This window comes from Schistocerca gregaria, chromosome 2, assembly GCF_023897955.1.
Source record: "Schistocerca gregaria isolate iqSchGreg1 chromosome 2, iqSchGreg1.2, whole genome shotgun sequence".
Taxonomy (NCBI): Eukaryota; Metazoa; Arthropoda; class Insecta; order Orthoptera; family Acrididae; genus Schistocerca; species Schistocerca gregaria.
The window spans coordinates 912938877-912962436 of NC_064921.1; the positions used below are offsets into that span (position 1 = coordinate 912938877).

Sequence of the window (23560 nt, forward strand, 5' to 3'; positions counted from 1 at the left end):
GTGAACGTGAACGCATTTTGCAGGTCTTGGAGTCTCTCACGTCCATCTAGAAAGTATTTACTGAGGTTAACGAAGGCAATGTTGGCCTGGTGTACTCGACGATGCCCTTTAGCTACACTGTCTAATGGATCGTCCTAAGAAATACCAAATTAAGATCAGCCTGAATATGCCTAAATAAGTTGAAACGTGTAGTTGTTAAATTAAAAAAAAACTAAAATTGCAACCAATACTGTTTTCGATTAATACTATTAAACACCGGTGGACTGAGTCATGTCACAGATGGATTGAAGTATTTATATTCAGTAAAACCTGACGCAAAGTCAAAATATTTTGAAGACTACATTAGTTTATTTAACATTTACTTTGTTGTGAATGGCGTTTTTCCACATACCTTGCAACTATAAACAAAGGCAAAGCAGTCGGTTTCTTCAGTTCAAGTACAACATCCTCAAGACAGTAAAGCAAGGGTGTATTAAAATTTGAAATGTTTTGCTCAACTGCATGAGAAATTATCTGATTTGTGTCGACATTCAACAAGTTGAATCTGTCATAGCCACAGAAATACCCTCTAGTATCTCATAACGCAGTTAACTGCAGATCGCTGCATCACATTTTCAGTAGGGGCAGTTTCGTAGAATACCACTGTATCACATACGAATAACTAAATACCTTTAAAGGAAAGAGAACCAAACATCTCTCCTGAACTATAAGATCTAATTTCCATGTTTGTGTTATTCATTCGCAATTCAGTAGGTAATACATTTTACTCCGTCTGAATAGGTCTTGAAGGCTGAACGGACCGACCGACAGCCATGTATTCTCAGCCCATAGGCGTCACTGGATGTGGACGTGGAGCAGCACCTGATCAGCACTGCTCTCCCGGCCGTTGTCAGTTTTTGACTGGAGTCGCTACTTCTTGGTCAAGTAGCTCCTCAGTTGATCTCGCAAGGGTCGAGTGCGCGCCGCTTGGAAACAGTACTCGGCTGAACCCGGACGTTCACCCATCCAAGTGGTAGCCAAGCCCGATAGCGGTTATCTTGGGTGATCTAAGGGAACTACTGTTGCCACTCTGGCTAGGCCATTGGTAGGTAGTCTCTTCACTGACTGCAAATATTATGCAAACAGCCATTATTTGGAGCATGGAGCATTGGCAAAATTATGCCAAATCTATTTCTCATAAGATCGAAGGTACTGCTTAAACTCCATTATGAAACGACTATGTGGAATCATTAATTCGCCGTCAGAAATACCATGTGAGGATTAGACAATCAGTTTTCGTTTAAATGAGACACATAACTGGCTTACATGAAATCTGATTTCAAGAAAGGTGGCTGTTCTTTCTCTTCCGATTTTCTACACATTGTTTTCCGTTTTATCACATTGTTGCTTATGTACTTCCACTGTATCTTCCAGATGCTTTAATTGTAGTTTACGCTAACTGATTCGCAGCAGTTAATACCGTGCTGTATTTCATTACATTTTATCTAAAATATAACATGTATGAAAGCTAAAATTTATGCAGTAATATTTACCATTTTGATTCAGTTTAGCAGCTTTGTTGGTGCGTTAGCTCGTTGCCTTTTTTGTTTTATATGATGGTGTTCCGGTTGCTATGGTTTTATTTATCAATTGTCATTTTTCATTTGTAGTTTACTGTTGCTATTTGAGATTATATTCTGTGATTTTGTCGTTTGGAGATAGTGAGTGGAGCTGTAGGCACTATAAAATGGAGTGCTAAGTGGAGAAATCGAAATATTTCCGACATCTGTTTGAGTTCAGTAGAGAAGTGGCAGCAGCAGAGACAGGGATAATGCCACTGGACAGAGCCCGGCAAGAAAATGGTTTTCTCGTTTTAAGGAGGTTCGCTTTGACCTCCGTATTATCCACGTTCAGGAACACCTTCGGGATTTGATGAAGGTCGTTTAAACGTATTTATACACTATAAACACGTCAGGACTGGCACCATCGTGCGACATTTGCGTGCGCTGCGGAAAGCTAAAAAGTCGGGTGTATGCAGAATGAGATTTTTCACTCTGCAGCGGAGTGTGCGCTGATATGAAACTTCCTGGCAGATTAAAACTGTGTGCCGGACCGAGACTCGAACTCGGGACCATTGCCTTTAGCGGGCAAGTGCTCTACCATCTGAGCTACCCGAGCACGACTCACGACCCGTCCTAACAGCTTCGGTCCGGCACACAGTTTTAATTCGCCAGGAAGTTTCATATCAGCGCACATTCTGCTGCAGAGTGAAAATCTAATTCTGGAAACATCCTCCACGCTGTGGCCAAGCCACGTCTTTGCAATCTCCTTTCTTCCAGTAGTAGTTCTGCAAGGTTCACAGAAGAGCTTCTGTGAAGTCTGGAAGGTAGGAGACGGGGTACTGGCAGAACCGAAGCTGTGAGGACGGGTCGTGAGTCGTGCTTGGGTGGCTCAAATGGTAGAGCACTTGCCCGCGAAAGGCAAAGGTCCCGAGTTCGAGTTTTGGTCCGGCACACAGTTTTAATCTGCCAGGAAGTTTTACCGGGTGTATGGTTACCAAATGCTCTAAGCAAAAATATCAGCGGATGGCCATATGTGCACCTCCGCTCACTCGTCATCAATTGGCTCGTGAACAACACCGATCACTTCTATCCTGTATCGTTATTGGTAACGAGAAATGGTGTCTTTATGCTAACACAAGGAAAAGAAATGAATGGTTGAGACTAAACAAACCAGCAAGTCACTGTACAAAGACCTGCGCGCATCCACAAAAGATAATGTTATGCTTCTGGTCGAACAGCGACAGTGTAATGTGCTGAGTCGCCTCCCTGAGGTGTAACCATCACTGCTGACATTTATTGTGAACAACTGAGACGTCCTGCAGATGCAAAATGCCCGTCCGCCGCATTCTGCTACACTGACGAAAAACATTATACGGGAATTGGGTTGGGAAGTCATTACACATCCACTTTATTCACCTGATCTTGCACACTCAGATTTTCACCTTTTCGCTCTCTATCGAACAACCTTCAAGGAACTTCCTTTCTGGATGAAAAATACTCTTGGAGAACATGGGTCGATGAGTTCTTCGCCTCAAAACAACGTGATTTCTTCAATCGCAGAATTGGAAAGTTACCCCAGCGTTGGCAGACTTCTGTAAATAGTTAACGAGACTATATTATTTATGATTAAAGTCTTTATCATGTATCTGTTGTGTTTATTAAACTAATGGGATAATGCTACGAACTTATGCACAAACCCAATATATTCCTCCATTCTTCGATCTGCATCAAAATGTTATTACATTGAGGTGACAAACGTCGCGGGATAGCTCCCAGTGTCGTCTCAGACCTCCTTCCGCCCAGCAAAGTGCAGCAATTGGGTGTGGCTTGGACTTAACAGGTCGTTGGAAGTCTCCCTGCAAAAGTATTGAGCTATGCTATCTCTATAGCCTTCCATAATTGCGAAAGTGTTGCCGGTGAAGGAGTGTGTGCGCAAAGTGACCTCTCTGTTACGTCCCAAGTCGGGCGATGAATGATCGGTTCATCTGGACCATAGAACCCGGTCCATTCTATGTAAAAACGGCCCACGCCATTATGGAGCCATCAGCAGCTTGCACAGTGCCTTGTTGACAATTGGGTCAATGGCTTCGTGGAGTCTGCGCCATACTCGAATCCTACCATCTGCTCTTACTCATCTGACAAGGCCACGATTTTCTAGTTATCCGCGATCAAACGAGCCCGGAAGAGGTGCTGCAGGCGATGTCATGCTGTTAACAAAGGCACTCGCGTAGTCGTCTGCTGACGTAGTAGATGAACGCCATATTTCACCGCACTGTCCTAACGAATACGTTATTCTTACGTTTCACTTTGATTTCTGCGGTTATTTCATGCAGTTTTGCTTGTCTGGTAGCACTGAAATTCTTGTCGATCTCGGAATATTGAATTCCCCAAAGATTTCTGAAATGGAATGTCCCAAGCGTCCAGCGTCTAGCTCCATCTATCGTTCCGTTCTGTTGATTCCCGTCATGTGTCCATAATCATGTCAGAAACCTTTTCACATGAATTACCCGTGTGCAAATGACAGCTCCGCCAATGCACTGCCCTATTATACCTTCTGTACGCGATACTATTGCTATATGTACACGTCCATGTCACTGTCACATTACTTTCGTCGCCTCACTGTATAATCTGCATGGAATGTGAGGTAAAAGAAGTTATACATTCTCACCTCTTCGATAATTCTTTTCTGTTTCCATCATGTCCACTGTTTGCACCACGCGCTTATTGACACGACAGATATGCTTTCCGCCGTTGCTACTTGAGAACACAGCAGAAATGCACAAACAGCCGCATGCCACGGCGGCTAATCTGTGTTTTGAGACAACCTGTCGTTGGCCGCCGCGTCAAAGCCGCGCTCTCTTTGACCGACAGGATGCAATAATAAACATATCACCGACGCCATGTCGCTCAAGGCCACAGTAGAAACCGCCTGCCCGCGTCCTGTGTGGCCAGGTTGGGTGGGGCAGGAAACATGATGTGCCGCGTTTTTCAGATTCACAGCACATTGCAGATACAGGAAGATTGCTGCTGATCAGATTGCAAAGTTAAATTTTTTTTGCTATGTGTGAAGCGAAACTGTTGTGCTCGGATAGTTGTGCCGTTAGTGATACAGTGAGTCTCTTAAGTAAAATTATAAGCCTAAAACCATAATACTTCGGGCAAGGTGTTAGCAAACTAATTGGGCGTCGGTTTTTGGGGTTTGTGATGTCTTCTAGTGGGTCATGTATGGTTATCAATTACTGTATTTCTCCATAACAAAGCATTTTAATCTGTTCTATTTAAGATCCCATTGTCCGCCTACTTAGCTGAGTGGTAACGTGCTTGCTTACACCCGACGGCCGAACTTCCCCGGACGGGACATCCAGGACAACAATGCCACACGGATCATTTCATTTCATTTTTTAAGATCCCATTAGCGCAGGTGTGGCGAACTCGGAGGGCCTATTCATACTGGCCGTCACGTCACGCGTTATCACTCACCATCACTTCAGGGTGTGTTCATGCTGTTACAGCGCTTTACATCATGTCAATTCGCATAGGTTAGTTTCGACCAGTGAAAGTGAGGTTAAGTGGTATTGTATTGTATTTATTGGTCCAGTAAATCTTACATGTACAGTACAGCACATCAGATATTGGACAGGTCAAAGTATATCTTACAATTAAAACACTTTAGAAACTAGAAAATTATGTTCACTAAATTTTACAGCACTTCATATACTGGGCAAGTCAATGTGTAAGTTATAATTAAACCACATTAGAAACTTGAAGTTTACAACTGAATACATGTATAAGCCAATATTAACGATACAGTATTTGCATGATCCTCACTTAAGCTCTAAGGATTTTTGAAGAACTCTTCTACACTATGAATTGACATGTACGCTAGAGAATTACATTCACAAAATTTTACTTACCATCCATGATTTAAAAAAAAATATCGGTGTATAGTATCGAAATTGAGGAAATAGGAACGATAAAGTGTATTAATGGCCAAAACAAACTTCATAACTTATAACAAATTGATCAGTTTTGTGTACTCACGTGCTGTGAAGTGAAACAATACATATTTCAAAACATCGACATTTATTTGCTAGCGAAAATGTAAACATACAAACACATGAAACAAATTTTACAAGGGCGCTAATGGAACATGTTTACCTTTTCCATTCTGATTTTTTCTTATGTAATTAATATCGCCGTAAGCAACTGTATTTTCCTCCTTTAATCAAAATTTCTTCGTCAGCTGGGCTTCCGTTCTCATATATACCCAGTGTGGGCATCAGCTCCGTTCTGTTTTTGTGAAACCTGGATAACCGTTTTCAGACTTCGATCATAAAGAACACTCAACGGAAAAATATGAAAGTTATCATGGAACATTTGCAATTTGCTACGATAACGAAGCATAATAATAAAAATAAAGATTAAAAGGTAACAAAAGCACAAAACCAACTAGTGTAACACTAGTGAGTGCTGCGAAAGTAAGTTAACTTCTCCCTGTGAGTGAGGTGCCACAAAATGCTGTAACGGCCCTATTGTGACCACAGTGTTTCATTGTTGAAACTGAAGTCTCATCCACTCCTCTCAGCAACAATTTTATGGCTCCATGAAGCTAAATCTTGAATGATGAAAAGTTTCACAATTGTTTTTGCTATGTCATGTAGGTTGGTCTGGAGACTCCTATGTAGCCTTTCAGTAATCTCTGAGTACCTCATACTTCTCCCAGATACCCTTGTGATTGCTTTTTGTGCAATCAAACTCTTGGGACTGTTTTAAGATTCAGGAATTATTTCTATGAGCCTTCATTACTCTCCTAATAATTCGCCTTCAAGCACTTAACTACACAGAAAGACTATGAACTGATCTGCAGTTAGCTGGATCTTGAAGTTACACAGAGCCACCTTCCCCACCATTCCTGGTTCCAAAGTAGCACTTGTCACTCAGCCGTGGGACAGGCTGATTTTGTAATTGGCATGAAGACTGTGGAATGAATGCTTCAAAGGTGTGGAGGATTGTGTTCACAATAAGTAGAGCCTGGATTTTGATATAATTTCAACACACAAAATATGTGCGTGCCTATGTTATGAAAATAGGTAAAATACAAAAGATTTTTATCATTGTGTCAACAGCATAATCATTAGCGATGGAGTACAAGCACAGATTAAGAAGGGTTGGGGGAAGGAAATTGGCTTGTTCTTTTCAGTGGAACCATCCCAAAATTTGTCTGTAACAATTTAGGGAAATCATAGAAAACTTAAATGTGGATGGCTGGATTTTATGTATTGTTTAATATATCGCTTAAGTTGGGACTAAATAGAGCACCCAGTCAGGTTCTCAACACTCAACAGAGCTCCCAATAAGGTTCTCAACACACAAATTTTGATCCAACAAGAGACTCCATGAACACAAAAATTGTGAACTATTAAGAAACACTGTGTGGCAAACTTTTCTTGGTGCATGCACTTCCTAATTCTGAATAAATAGAAGTCACTTTTCACAAACGAAATTCTGAATCTTAGAAAATTGAGTTGAACTGTATGCTTTAAAATTAACATCAAAATGCAATTAATCACATATTATTCCACTATTAAGTCATTTTTAGAGGTAATTTATTTCCTGTCGTCTACTTTTACAATATGTTGTATTTGAATATGTTTCCAATGGAGTAATCTACTGAGGGTGTGGTGATTTATGGAAAAGGATAAAAAAGCAATAGTGTGTAATTTTATGTAGCATTAAGTTAAAATACGCAAAAAACGAGCAATAATATCGAAATATACAACAATAAAATGAAATGTATCAACATGAAAACATATTTCATGAACATTTGTACTTCTCATGTACATAGGAGTGAAGAAAAAGAATATGAAATTACAGAACAATCCAGACTCAAGTGATATGATCCACCCAGTCCTTGATGTTAACACAAGGTTCAAACACAGGAAGTTGGGTGTATCAGGTGCAGTTTGCCTTTACAAAGCACTCATTGTGGCAGGTTTCTTTTGACCATTGATCTGTTCGGCAGATCTGTTCAGATTGGGTAGTGGTCACTAGCATGTAAGTCATCAATTACTTCCTACTGAGCAGCATTTACATCGGTTGGAGAGTGTATTGAGAGATCTGTAGCAGTGGATGATTCTGTTGCAGACCTGTAGTGTGTGCTCTGTCCCTTGTTCAACAAACATTCAAAATTTGGTGACATTAAGAGTTTCTTAGTAGCTGTAATCCTGGGGCAGATACTGAGCCCAATAGCACATTTTGAACATTAAAATTTCCACACAAAAGGAATAATAATAATGAAGAAACTGTCTAAGTAAGTTTGAAGAGACCCCTTTGGTCTACAGCTTATTCTTTTTTCACCATACAATTCAAAAATATCTCAATTGTTTCAAGTGCCTGTAGAATATACAGAGCATTGTGATTGACTAGAGGCTGATGTGTTCCTCTGAACTGAACTCTCAGAAGGATGGATCTGGCAGCTATACAAAACATTTTTCACACAACCTAGGTCTAGGAGAGAAGTTAATTTTCTAGTATCAGTACGCTAACAGTCAGCAATAGTAAGAAACTTATATTTCATAATAATAAAGTATGCATTTCTGACACACAAATATTTTTTTTCAACATCTAAAGAAACAAGGTCTGTAGTAAAACACTTTGTCACTAAGTGAAGTAAGTTTGACATCAACTTCAATTGATAACATTCATCACTAGGATGGTACTATGACTGTCAAATGATAATTCACACAATGGGTAATGTGCATCATTAGATGAAACACTTGGTTTGCTTTTGTTGTTTCATGAATGTGATTTAAAGTCGTATGAAATCAGTGATTGAAGAACACAGCACTGGCACTATTAAAGTGTTCTGTTTTTGTTTTTCAGGAGATGGGCTGCAATGTTACAAGTGCACTTCTGACAGTGATCCAAAATGTGAGACCAATCCACAGGAGACTGAGAACTGTGATGATTTACCTGACTTTAGCAAGATTACAGGGGGCCTGCTTGAAGTGAAACCTGCCTGTTTAAAGGCCGTTGTTCAAGGTACTTTTTTCATATTCATGTTATTTCAGTAGTTATAATTTAGGTTTGTTCTGTTCACTTCATATACACTATTTTTTGTGTGTGAAAGAGAAACTTGTGAACATTGAACAATGTATACACAGGGTGAACCAGAATTCCCCCAACAACCTGTCAGAGGTGGTAGTAAGGGCCAAAATAACAAAAAAAGTACAGTAAACATTGGCTCTCAAATGCATCTCTTAAGGGCTATGAGCATTTGGTCACTAGAAGTAGTGTGTTTCACAGTATTGAAGATAAACGAGTACTTGTAGCTCTTAAGTTGTGCACTTCGGACCCCCTTTCACTCAACATTATTTTCTTGTTTTGGTTCATGCTACCATCTCTCATGATATGGAAAGCAAAGAAGATATGTGTGTCACAGTAGCAGAGATGAACAAGTGATCTTAGCTCCTAAGCTACACATTTTAGAGCGCATATTTATCTAACATCTTTTCTTGTTTTGTTCCCTACTACCGCCTCTGAAAGTGTGTCAGAAGACTATCACATTTACACTGTTGCCGTAACGTTTGATTTAGTGTTGCACCATGGTAAATGTTAATCTCAGTTTTACAAGAAATCATAATTTCTTGTTCAAACTCAGTAGTAATGATAGTCTGCAGCTGTTTTTTCATTTTGTTTTATCGATCTATTGCATCCAACTCATGAAGTTGACCAGTTGAGAAATGGAATCTTCGAGATGACCGCACACTGATCCTTATGTGTCAGATGTGATATTCACAGTCACAAAGATACATTAACAAAAAAATTATTGACATCAGCTTTGTAAATCTCAATAAGTGACGCATCTGTTTATCTAGTCATTATATATGTTGAAATTTTCAGTAATGGAAATTGTGTGTTTTGCATTTAATCTTCAGTTGGTAACTGCCGTATCTAAAATGAATAATAAAAACATATCAGTAAAGATGTCTAGTATTATGCTAAATTTTATATTCATTTAACTCTGTTATCGTTGTTGTTGTTGTTGTGGTGGTGGTCTTCAGTCCAGACACTGATTTGATGGAGCTCTCCATGCTACACCATCCTGTGCAAGATTCTTCATTTCCAAGCAACTACCTTACATCCTTCAGAATCTGCTTAGTGTACTCATCTCTTGGTCTCCCTCTACGATTTTTACCCTCCACGCTTACCTTTAGTACTAAATTGGTGATCCCTTGATGCCTCACAACATGTCCTACCAACCAATCCCTTCTTATATACAAGTTGTGCTGCAAATTCCTCTTCCCCTTCAGTACCTCCTCATTATTTATATGATCTAAATCTTCAGCTTTCTTCTGTAGCACAACATTTTGAAAGCTTCTATTCTCTTCTTGTCTAAACTATTTACTGTCCATGTTTCACATTCATACATGGTTAGGCTCCATACAAATATTTTGAGAAAAAACTTCGTGACACTTAAATCCATATTTGATGTTAACAGATTTCTCCTCTTCAGAAACGCTTTTCTTGCCATTGCCAGTCTACATTTTATATCCTACCTACTTCGACAATCATCAGTTATTTTGCTCCTCAAATAACAAAACTCGTCTACTTCTTTAACTGTCTAATTTCATAATCTAATTTCCACAGCATCACCTGATTTAATTAGACTACATTCCATTATCCTCATTTTGCTTTTGTTAATGTTCATCTTATAGCCTCCTTTCAAGGCACTGTCCTTTCTGTTCAACTGCTCTTCCAGGTCTTTTGCTGTCTCTAACAGAATTACAATTTCATCAGCAAACCTCAAAGTTTTTATCTTCTCCGTGGACTTTGATTCCTACTCCAAATTTTTCTTTTGTTTCCGTTACTGCTTGCTCAATGTATAGATTGAATAACATCAGGGATAAGCTATAATCCTGTCTCTTGATCCCTTCCCAACCACTGCTTCCCTTTCATGCCCCTTGACTCTTATAACTGCCACCTGGTTTCTGTACGAATTGTAAATATCCTTTGGCTCCCTGTATTTGACTCTCTCTACCTTCAGAATTTGAAATAGAGTATTCCATTCAACATTGTCAAAAGCTTTCTCTAAGTCTACAAATGCTAGAAATGTACGTTTGCCTTTCCTTAATCTGTCTTCTAAGGTAAGTCACAGGTTCTGTATTGTCTCATGTGTTCCAACATTTCTACGGAATCCAAACTGTTCTCCCCCAAGATCAGCTTCTACCAGTTTTTCCATTTGTCTGTAAAGAATTCATGTTAGTATTTTGCAGCCATGACTTATTAAACTGATAGTTCAGTTATTTTCACAATTGTCAATACCTGCTTTCTTTGGGATTGTAATTATTATATTGTTCTTGATGCCTGAGGTAGATAGTAGATTTTTGTCAGGGCTGTCTCTCCCAAGACCGTCAGTAGTTCTAATGGAATGTTGTCTACTCCCGGGGCCTTGTTTCAACTTAGGTCTTCCAGTGCTCTGTCTCTGTCAAATTCTTCGTGCAATATCATATCTCCCATTTCATCTTCACCTATGTCCTCTTACATTTCCATAATATTGCCCTCAAGAACATCACCCTTGTATAGACCCTCTATATACCCCTTCCACATACCTGCTTACCTGTGGCTGCTTAGAAATGGTTTTCCATCTGAACTCTTGATATTCATACAAGTGGTTCTCTTTTCTCTAAAGGACTCTTAGGCAGTATCTATCTTACCCTCTAGTGATATGTGCCTTTACATCCCTACATTTTTGTCCTCTACCCATCCCTGCTGAGCCATTTTACACTTCCTGTTGATCTCATTTTTGAGACATTTTGCCTGCTTCATTTAGTGCATTTTTATATTTTCTCCCTTCATCAATTAAATTCAATACTTCTTCTGTTACCCAAGGATTTCTTCTAGCCCTCATCTTTTTATTTACTTTATCCTCTGCTGCCTTCACTGTTTCATCTCTCAAAGCTACCCATTCTTCTTCTAATGTATTTCGTTCCCCTGTTCTTGTCAATCATTCCCTAATGCTCTCTCTGAAACTCTACAACCTCTCGTTCTTTCAGTTTATCCTGGTCCCAGATACTTCAATTCCCACCTTTTTGCAGTTTATTCTGTTTTAATCTACAGTTCATAACCAATAGATTGTGGTCAGAATGCACATCTGCCCCTGGAAATGTCCTACAATTTAAAACCTGGTTCCTAAATCTCTGTCTTACCATTGTATAATATATCTGAAACCTTTCAGTGTCTCCAGTCCTCTTCCATGTATACAACCTTCTTTTATGATTCTTAAACCAAGTATTAGCTATGATTAAGTAATGTTCTATGCAAAATTTTACCAGGTGGGTTCCTCTTTCATTCCTTACCCCCATTCCACATTCAACTACTACTTTCCCTTCTCTTCCTTTTCCTACTATTGAATTCCGGTCCCCATGACTATTAAATTTTTGTCTCCCTTCACTATCTGAATAATTTCTTTTATGTCATCATACAATTCTTGAATCTCTTCAATGTCTGCAGAGCTAGTAGGCAAATAAACTTGTTCTTCTGTGGTAGGTGTGGACTTCGTGTCTATCCTGGCTATGCTGTTCGTAGTAGCTCCCATTTTTTAATTCATTATTAAACCTATTCCTGCATTATCCCTATTTGATTTTGTATTTATAACCCTGAATTCAGCTAACCAGAAGTCTTTTTTCTCCTGCCATTATACTTCACTAATTCCCACTATCTGCTGCCACTCTTCAGGAACCACATGCTGGACCTCTCAACAGTTACCCCTCTCCCATTGTGGTTGCACCTATGGTATGGCTATCTGTACCACTGAGGCATGGAAGCCTTCCCACTAACAGCAAGGCCCATGGTTCATGTATGAAGTATTAATTTTTAAAGTGCAGAGATGGTTTTAACTTGCAACATGCAACATTTCCTTTAAAATGTTCAAAATGGTTTTAACCTCTTAATTCACCCATTATGAAATGGGGGTGTGCTCAGAGTGACAATTGAAAGTGTAGGTACAAACCTGTCACAAATAAAACAGTAGAAATCCAGTAAACTCAAGTAATCTTTCCAGAAGAAGTCAGCCTTAATTATCTGTTATAGTACCCAGGTAATAAGTAATATAGAGTTAGAGGTTGGAGTCTACTTGTCAGACATCAGTTTGAAAACTGATGCTATTTGTACCTCAGAGCACTGGCTCAAAAATGTAAACATGTTCACCAGTTGTACAACTGCTAGAACTTTCTGCAGGTCTTATAGCACGGTGGGGTGGCTGTATAATACTCTTAAAGAGGACATAGAATTCAGCAGAAGCAACAAAATTGACCACTTAAATAGTCACAAACAGCCAGTGTAAGTTAATCACCAACTCCATGATCAGTGTCATTTTCCTTCAGCCATTCAAAGCCTCTAAGATTATTCCATGACACAAAAAGGCAGACAAGTAGAAGGTAACTATCAACCAGTCTTCATCCTCTCAATCGTATCCAAAATAATAGAAAATGTTATGTATCCATTAGTAATGAGTTTCCCTGAAAGTAACTCCTTACTATCAGAATAATAGTTCGGCATTCATTGAAGTAAATCTGGTAATGTAAACACTCTTTTTGTTTATTGACCAAATATTATACTCATTTAGTGAAAAACACTGTGGTTCTAAATTTTTTATTGACTTCACAAAAACGTTTGATCTATCCAGCCACTTTCTATACTTATCAAACAAGATTCCTGTGGTGTATGCAAAGAGTTTTTACAGTCATAGATATCGAACAGAGGGCAGCTGCTAGAAGTAACACATGATGGAAGAACATGTCAGACAGATGTAATACCAGTAAACTCACAAATTCCTCAAAAATCAATCCTGAGCCCATTCCTCATGTTCTCCTAGAAAACTTAACGTTAAATGTTCCTGTATTCTGTGCTCAGAACTTTTCACCATAGCAGATGAGAGTTCATGTAGTTGACAGCAAAATCTGTTGTACTGGCACTGTGATCATAACCTCTTGCTAGATAAGGATTAAACTCTTCATATTATCTTCTGTCTGTCTGTTGAAGAAGAACCTATAGTCATGGAATATAAAGCTATTGAATGAAGACTAAATCTCTTGTACTGTGGGTAGACAACACATTTTGCTGGAATATTCACAGAGATAAACTGATAAGTAAATTGAGCCATACTTTTAGAGTGCTCGGTCTATAGTGTGACTTGATTGTCACAAGAAATGTTTGCTGTACTCTCGTAAACTCTTTCATTTCATAGATTATTCCTTTAAGGGATCAACATGCATAAATATTTCTCATGAAAAAACAAATAGTGATGAAGTCTACCACATGCAGACACTCAACCAATTTCCAAAGAACTTGGATTTTGTCTGCTCCTTGTGTAATGACCATGTCATTTGTGAATAAGAAGCTCCATCTGTTTGAAAGAAATGATGGTGTGTAAGATCACCACATGTGTACTACTGACAATATTCATCTATCAAATCATAGACTGAGTAGACACAAGGGGTCATTATGAGGTTTTAATTATGAATATGCAAAAAATTAAGTTATATAATTAATATATTGTTTAAATAACTTATGGAAATGCAGCTGGGAAGCATTGTTGACAACTGCTGATATTTTGACAAGTGCAAACTGTCATTTTTAAGGCAAAACTGCTGCAGAGATTACTTGCTAATTTAATTTCAGTTGCTTACTTAACAATACTATCTCAATAGCTGGAAGTGCATGTGAGAATCTCCATGTTGTCAAATTTCATATGATGACCAGTGCAAGACAATATTCTGCAATAGCAGATTTTCTCAGCTATTGTAAGCATGTGTAATGCTTCTGCTCAGTACACGTGCCCTCTGCAATCCTGGTAGTCTGACCAATAGGTGACATACCTCAAATGCAAGGAATGCAGTAAACAACTACCTTACTTAAACCAATATCATCCTTTACCTTTAGTAAAAGGATCCTAATCTTTGATGGTGATCGAAACACATTTCATATAATATTTCCAAAAAATATGACCAATCTTGTTGGAGATGCATCCTGCATCAAGCAAAATGGCTATATTATCACTATTCACCAAGGCATGACTGGTTGTCTGTGCAATGCATGTCTGATTTGTCTTTCAATATAATCATTTTGATGAAAGGTGACCTCAGGATGGACTAACACAGCTGACGAATTTTCAGCGTCTGTGAATGAAGATATGAAGTACCCCTTCATGCTGAACTGGATGGTGACAATTATTGGTCTATAGATACAAGTCAGTGTGAGTAAGCTTCCTATAAATTGTCTCTCCTGTAACCTACCCCTCCATCCTACTTCCATCCATAGTCCACATTACACAATGTCTTTACTGAAGATTTGAGAGGAGTGAAGAGTACAATAAACTTTTTAGTTTACTTAGCTTGTCATGTTGATATTCATAATATGGATTTGCAGCACCTTGTGTTTACTGTGTTTGCAGTTAAAATTGTTGGATGAAAGGTCTGCCAGTTATGCAAAACACCATTTTTCCAAGTTCCCAAACATATGTCAGCACCTCTGTGCCATCATTAGTGGGTTTCTTTTTTATTTAATCTGTAATGTGAACATTTTTACTAAATGATTATAAAATTATGTGGATATTTAGTTCAAACAATAATTTGTTTCTTTTTGTTAGTACCTTTACACTCAATGTGTTGCTCACTCAGACCTACTAGTTGTATCAATGGGTAGCAAGTTGTTTCACTACACATCATCTTGCAGCAACAGTATTACTCACAATTGTTCTAAGTGGAACCATTCTTTGTGGACATTTGGAAGGCTCTGTAACCTAGGGGGAAGAGCACAATAAGAATTAAGACTCTTGATAGTCTCCAGCAAAAGGAACTTCTCTTTCTCAACACTTTTTGTTAAAGGTCTTTACAAATGTCTGCTTGTGTCTGTGTATGTGCGGATGGATATGTGAGTATGTGTGAGTGTATACCTGTCCTTTTTTCCTCTTAAGGTAAGTCTTTCCGCTCCCCGGATTGGAATGACTCCTTACCCTCTCCCTTAAAACCTACATCCTTTCGTCTTTCCCTCTCCTTCCCCCTTTCCTGAAGAAGCAACCAGTGATTGTGAAAGCTTGAATTTTGTGTGTATGTTTGTGTTTGTTTGTGTGTGTATCGACCTTCCAGCGCTTTTGTTTGGTAAGTCACATCATCTTTGTTTTTAGATATATTTTTCCCACGTGGAATGTTTCCCTCTAGTATATTCATATCAGACTATTTAGACAGTGACACATGACTTCTACATGGTCTGTCCATGATAAATTATTGTTCAGCATTACACCTAGAAATTTGATACAGTTTGTAGTGGCAAGGTGATTGTCCTCATAAGGTATTTCTAGTGTGAATGATTTGTGTCTCTGTTAGATTTAATTTAAGACCATTATTTCTCACCCAGGTCTCAATTTCAGCCAGAGACTGCTGAATATGACTAATTAAATTTTCACTTTTCTTCCAACAGACTATTGCTGTAGAGTCATCCGCATAAGGAATAGTGTCTGAATTTATGTTAGTTGGCAGGTCATTTATATAATACAAGAACAATATTGATCCTTGTGGCACACTTTGTTCTTTGTTTTTCCAAATTGAGAAGAATCTCTTATAAGATTTTTCTGTTACTATTCTTTGCTTCCTGTTTAATAGGTAAGATGTCATCCACCTCAGTACATTTTCACTAAATCCGTATACCTGTAGCTTGCAAAGTAGTAGTTTCTTATCTATTGTGTCAAAGGCTTCACTTAGGTCATAAAAGATGCCTGGTACATTCATATTTTTATCTAGACTACTACTAATTTTTGTTATAAGTTCATTAATGGCTTGCACAGTGCAGTGTCCTCTTTGGAAACGATGCTAATTTTTCTGGATAATATTATGCAGATTATTATAGTTAACTATCTGGTTACATGCAGCTCTTTCAAATATTTTGGAAAATAATGATAACAATGAGATTGGTTGATAATTTCTCACTTCATTGTGTCTTCCTTTTTTGTAAATAGGTCGTATTTCAGCGTACTACAGTCTATTGGGAAAACATCCTTCGTCGAAAGATTGATTCATTATAAGCGACAGAGGATGTGCAATACTATCGGTGACTGCCTTTATTATTTTTGTAGGAATTTTATCCCAGCCTACAGAATTTAAATTCTTCAAGGATTTTATGATATCAGCTACTTCACAATAGGATGTATGGATGAATTTAAATGTAGTGGGGTTACATAAACTGGAAACATGGTACACATTTGGCAGTGAAAGTTTATCACTTTTACATGGATTTATGAAGTGGCTGTTAAACGCTTCACAGATTTGTGTAGGATCCCAAGCAGTCTCACCTTTAACCACCAGTTCAAGTTTCCATTGTCTGCCTTTTTTGATACCTATTTCAGTCTTTATAATGGTCCTTATTGCTTTAGACTTACTTTTAGCATTTGAAGTGTAATTATTACTCGCCAGTTTTTTGGCTTGTCTGACAACTTTATCAAAGATTTTCTTATATTGCCTTACATACTTTAAGAATTCTGGGTCTTGATTGACTTTCACCTCCATATGAAGTTCTCTTTTACTCATGGTTGAAATCTGAATACCCCTTCTTGGGTGTGTCAGTTTTTACGGCTATAACAGGAAAACATTCATTGAAGACCATCAAGAAGGCCTTCAGAAAATTATTGAGATTTTCATTTACTGAGGACTTAGCAGTAAATGGCCATGAGATGAGGCTGATTTTATTGTCTAAAATATCTGATTTTCTTATTTGTGTGCTTTGTGCCAACACAGGGTAATGGCACTAATAGAGCAATGTGGTCTGAGATCCCTAAGCTTACTATACATTTTTCTGTTACACTGTAGTTTAAGCTACTAGCAATGTTATCTATGCAGGATGCTGATGAAGCAGTTACCCTTGCCATTTCTACAAAATTTAGAATAAAACCATGTGTGGGCATCAGCTTCTTCTTCTTAAAGGCAAATTTGTCATTTTTTCTCACATCTATATTAAAATCAGCACAAATAATAATTTTGTTTACGTAACTTTTCAGTTTTGACTTGGTAGAGTCAATTTTCAAGTTTGACCAGAAAACTTCAGGAGACTGAGCAACCAGGCATATGATACATGCTGAATATCAGCATGTTATAGTCCTTAAGTTCTGTGCAGCAACTGTCAAATGTGCAGTCTTCATTTAAATTATTGAAATTTTGCTTAATTTGTTATTTTACTTATGAATGAACCACAATACATGAACCACCATACCCATTGTCTCTGCAGAAGATAGCTGCTACTTCATAATCTGTAAGTTTGTTCAATAAATTTATATTTTCATCTCTAAGCCAATGCTCACTTAAGCAAATAACCTTTACGGACTATTTTGTTCTCTCTAGAAATATTTCTAAGTCATGAAGCTTACTGACCAGATTACATGATAAACCTCCAATATTCAAATGCATAGTAATATTGTTATTTGCTATTCTAGATGTGATGTCATCAAAATTATCTACTCTAAACTGGCCAGATAAAGCTTTTTGTAGATTACTTATCTTAATGTTTTTTCCTCCCAGTTTCTACTAAATATCCTTAAATGGCATGGTGGTGAAGTTTTTCTCTTGTTAAGAGTAGCTCCTATTGATTCTTCTTCTGTCATTTCTTCTGTTGATGTTATTGGTTCTTCTGTTGTTGCTTCTTCCCTTGTTGCTTGTTCATGTGATGATGGTGTTGAATTAATGGACTTATTTCTAGATGGGTTGCCTTTCTCTTCTTGTTCAGTGACCATTGCTGTGAGCAGGCAAATGAAGTCAGTAGCTTTGAAACCTGTGGTTTTTTTTTCAGATATGTAGATGATACTTTTTTGTTTGGGCTCATGACAGAATTTTTATAACTTTTTAGAACATCTGGATACATTCCACCCAAATATTCATTTCACAATGGAGGTGGAAAAGGATGGGTGCTATTCTTACCTCAATGAGTTTGGTCACGAGTAATTTTGATGATATATCGGGACACGTCATTTATAGGAAGTCATCTAACAATGAATTGCATCTACCAGCTAATGGATCCCCGGAGTTTGTCAGCTGAGTTGGCTCATCTTGAGATCACTTTTTGTCAGAGTTGTTCTAGTGAAAGACAGATCAGACATGCATTGCACTATTGACTAATTGTGCAGTGGGTGAGTGACAATAGTAATAGGTAACACCAAAGACTATCTTCTTTTTACCTTAAGAAGGGAGCATTTTCAACAGGACAGGTCACGTTTTGTGGAAATATAGTGTGAAATGTGTTTTTTGAGCACCATCTAAGATTAGGGTCCTTTTAGGTTCAGTAAGGGGTGATACTGATCTATGTCAGACTTGTGCACTTGTGGCATGTCAGATATAGGCCAGACTGTCACGACTATGGGGGACCGGTGTATGAACAGAAGCCTCACATATGCTTACAATAGATGAGCAAATTTGCCATTGCAGAACGTTGTCTTAGCAACAGTCATCCTATGGAATACAGCAAGATGGAGATTCTGGCATGCACTTCCAGCTATTGGTTAGTGCTATTAAAGAAGCAATTGATATTAAATTAGCATGGAGGTTTTTGCTTAAATTCTGCATGGAATCCTGCTCTCTGCCTTGTCAAAAAGTGGAGGGACAGAGTTAATTCTACCTCACTGGTTGATTATTAATTTTTCCTATTTATAACTTGTAATGCTGGTCATCTTTGCCTGTGTGGTAGTGTTAATGTTCACTGAGAGTGTGTGTGTGTGTGTGTGTGTGTGTGTGTGTGTGTGTGTGTGAGAGAGAGAGAGAGAGAGAGAGAGAGAGAGTATATGTGCATGTTTCCCATAAGTTATTTCAACGTAGTATGTGCTGGAAGTAACTCAGGTCTCATGAAATTATTGTTTGTTTGAAGCTACTTTCCTGGAGTTCTGATACTGAAATCTTCATTCGATTGTGCCACAATATGCTGCGAGATGCGCCAAGATAAAATGGAGATATTTTGGCTCCTCTGGTGTTGTACTGAGGCTGCAGACATATACCTCCAAATAAACAAAAAAATATTATTTAACTTTATTTTTTCAAGGTGATAATTAAAACTTTGTGGCAAGGTGGATCAATGTACTTCATAATAGATTGTCCTGCTCAGTCAAAATTAACAACTCATGCAGGAAGACAGTCCACAGTATACCACTCTAACATTGCTCTTATTTGGTTGCTGAATATATGGAAAGTAATTTATGAAAAATGTGACTTAAATGTTGTGTTCAGTAATTACTAATTTAAAACTAAATCCTATATTGTTTACATTGGGTTCCTGTACCTTTATGTAAAAATTATTGTTAGTAAAAAGATACACATATTTTCAAGATTTGCGTTAATATGTATTCCATACCACCATGGTAATTAGAGCCACTTAGGTTGGAGGTGAGAAACTGGGTGTGGATTATGATTCCGACGTAAATGAAACTCTCTGTTTAAATATTCCTATTTACTGAGCAAAAGTGTAGTGGAGACCATGGCCAGCTGATATAGACTCAACTGCCACATAGAAATGTCCACATATAATAGAACTTGTACTGTATTGCAATGTTAATTCATCACCTGAACAGTTTACATTTGACAACAAATGAAGTCACGTTGCCTCTATCACTTTACAAAGTGATCTGCTGCATGACAGTATTATCATTTTGTCAGTGACAGCAAGCACTTTCCTCTTTATGTTACCTTTGACTGTCTTCTGTGGGTATATACACTCTCTTGTTTGTTCCATAATTGTTACTGGCTTTTCAGAGGGTTTAGTTGTGGGAGCACTTCTTTTCTTCTTATGTACAGTGTGAGGCACCAAACTTTTTCACTTCAAATTACTTTTGACCCATTAAAGACATTTGTAAACTTATTTTCACCTAGAAGAACAATGACGAGGGACTCATGAAACAAACGACAGTGTGTTCATATAAATTGATTAACAACCAATATACAGGCATTAACTTTTTCCTCCATGGACTTTCCACTGTTTAAAAAGAAATTAAAGAGTAAAAATCCATTGAATATAGTGATTTGTGTGCTGTTATTGCAGTCACTGACTTAGAAAGAACACAGTTTGTGCAACTGTGTTCAAGACAAAAAAAAATATCATCATCAATAACAATGCAGCACAGGGCAAAGGAAATCTGTAAAACTAACTGTTCAAAATTTCTGAAAATGAATATTGATCAGTACTTAAACTAGGAGTAATATATTATATATCTTTGACAGTATAATGCAATTGAATAGATTTAAAAAAATGTACTCACCAAGCAGTGGCAGGAGAATACACATAAAAAAAAGGTTTCACTTTCCAAGCTTTCGGAACCAGTGACTCCTTCTTCTGGCAGAAGGTTTGAAGGGAAGGAAGAGGGGTGAAGGAAAAGGACTTGAGAGGTTTAGAAAGAGGCATATAGTTCAGAAAAGTCACCCAGAACCCAGGTCAGGGGAGACTTACCAGATTGGATAAGAAGGGGGGGGGGGGGGGGGAGTTAAACACAAAGTGAATCTCTTCATTGCACAAAAATGTGGTTGTAAGGATAATGCTTGGTGTCCATTCTTGAGCTTAATGTAGGCAACTGTTTTTTTTTTAATATGTATACTAATAACAGGCTGACAGTTACGAAATTTGTTGTGGAAAATTAAGTGTTATTTGAAAGTAATAGCAGTACAGAAGTATAAAAGTAGGAATAGAAACAGCCACCACTGTTTGCTAAGGAATGAAATAAGTGATTAAAATATTTGACCACAACTCTCGCAAATTAGAAAAATTATTTCTACTGGGTAACTCTTTCTACTACATATAGATAAATTTCTAAATAGACAGTATGCACATTGTTGGGTTACGTTTACCAGATGTTGTTGTAGATTATGATTATAACAAACAAATATGGCTACATAAATGACCACCATGTAGCAGTGTTTCCACTGAGAAAAATTATCTTGTTTGTGAACATATTGATACAATCCAACTAAATGGACCTCTTCAATGGTTTAAATGTATTATTTTTATTGCCCTTCCAGATTTCTTTATTAAGGTAGCTACTTTCAAATGATGCTAACTAGTTTCTGTTTGCAGATAATGAACATGGTGGCAGGCAGATAGTGGTGCGAAGCTGCATAGTAGACACGTCTTTGATGAAGACCTGTGACATTGCTGGAAAAATGAATCTACCATCAAATGCTGAAGTTACATTTTGTGATAGTTGCCCAAATGATCTCTGCAACAATGGCAACCACCTTGCTGTCTCTTTCCTGACATTGTTGCTTCCTTGCATTATTACTCTCATCCTTTCACCCATTCATTAAAATGATGTTGCTTGCACCACACATACTACATAATTATCCTAGTTTATACTTCAGACAAATACAATATGTCTGAAATACATGTTTATAGCTGTACAGTCCTTTAAATATAGACTAAAGCAACTATGCAACTATGTGATTTTCAGTGTGAAGTGACCTTGTGAAGAAAGTCCTTATGAAAGTCAGTTATTAATATGTCAACTGACAAATCTATAAGAAACTGCTGTATGGTTGTTTCTTAGTAATAAATTTACATAGTATTATTATGTGCTTCTGTTCATGTTTGTCCTGTAGATACTACTGCTGACACTCCTTTCCATCGTAACTTCTCGATGGAGATTCTGATTCTTGCACCTCACACTGAAATAATCCATTGTGTAGCTAGGTGCTTATTTGTGGAGCATTTGTGAATTATTTCACTTTCAACTAAGTTGAATGCCGATGTAGGACATGATATCTTCTTATTTCAACAGTGCCAGTCATTTAGAAACTTCACTACTTGGAGCACATACTTGCAATACATGAAACAGTATGTTGATGATTAATACATGTACTTACTTTTATGTAAATTTTTATAAAGTGTGACATTAATGTAGGTTTGTGTAAGAGCAGGTTAATTTATGATATTTTAATTGAATTTTAAGTACTGTATTGTAATGCTTGTGGGTATAAATCTGATAGTTGTAGAAAGGTGTAATTTCAAATTGAGATGCTTCAAATAAAAATTTGTAAATGAAGTTTTGATGAAACTTTATTGAATTCTCACTGCCTTGGCAGTGGTTAACCATCATGATACCACTCGCTAATTTTTCCCTATGCCTGAATATGCTCTAATTAATAACCACCTTTCCAAACTTAAATTGTTTGTGAAAAATTACAAATTAATGGCTGCAATGAAACAAATGAGTGACTATAACAATGTAAAGTAACTATCACTCAATGTGGGGGTGCGACTAATAAAAAGTGAGAGATCTCTCACTGCTTGTGTTGTTCGAGTTTAGTGTTTAGTTTTTGGTGTTTATCAGGAATGATAGGGTATGTTGGATGTGTGAACAGTGTCAGACATTGAGTGATCACTGTGAAGGAGATAGATATTGTGCAGTTGTGATAGAGCATTATCAGCTCCTGACAGAGTTTTAAAAAGGTCTCACTGTGGGTGTACATTTGGCCAGCTTATCAAATTGTGCAGTATCCCAATTTGTGGTGTATTTGGATTTGACTGTGGCCCAATATTAGGCTACATGGCAATGTGAGGGCAGGTATACTTGTCATCAAGATTCTGGTTAACCATGTCAGACCACCACAAGGGAGGAACTCCATGCTGTACACCAAGCACATCTTAAGTGCTACACATCTAATGCCTGCACCCTCAGGTGTTACCTTTCATGCTGCACTACTGTGGTGTTTTTATTTAACAGATCAATGTGGTTCCATGCAAGGCACATATCTCTTTGAACTGTGTGCATAATGTTGAGATAGTCCTATGGCCAGCAACATCACCAGATCTGTTGCCGATAGAACATGTGTGAGAGCAGCTAGACTGTCAGCTCTATCATATAAAGAACCAGTTTCAACTGCAATGGACCAGATGGTCTCAGGAGAGGATACAATTGATTTATGAGACACACCACAAACAAATTTGTGTGTGCATGCAGGCCAAAGGGGGTGCAAAGACATATTAATAAGTGGTCCCATACTGCC

The 23560-nt window shown here is 37.8% G+C and overlaps 1 protein-coding gene across 1 annotated transcript in view; it reads left to right on the forward strand.

Annotated features, from left to right (window-relative positions):
- LOC126335348 (uncharacterized) overlaps positions 1–22596 on the forward strand; it is a 213364-nt gene extending 190768 nt beyond the window's left edge. The window contains exons 2-3 of the mRNA XM_049998533.1: positions 8424–8582; positions 21633–22596. Of these exons, the coding sequence (XP_049854490.1) occupies positions 8424–8582; positions 21633–21862 (389 nt within the window). The 3' untranslated portion in view covers positions 21863–22596. The remainder of the gene's footprint in view (positions 1–8423; positions 8583–21632) is intronic.
- Positions 22597–23560: the final 964 nt, after the last annotated feature.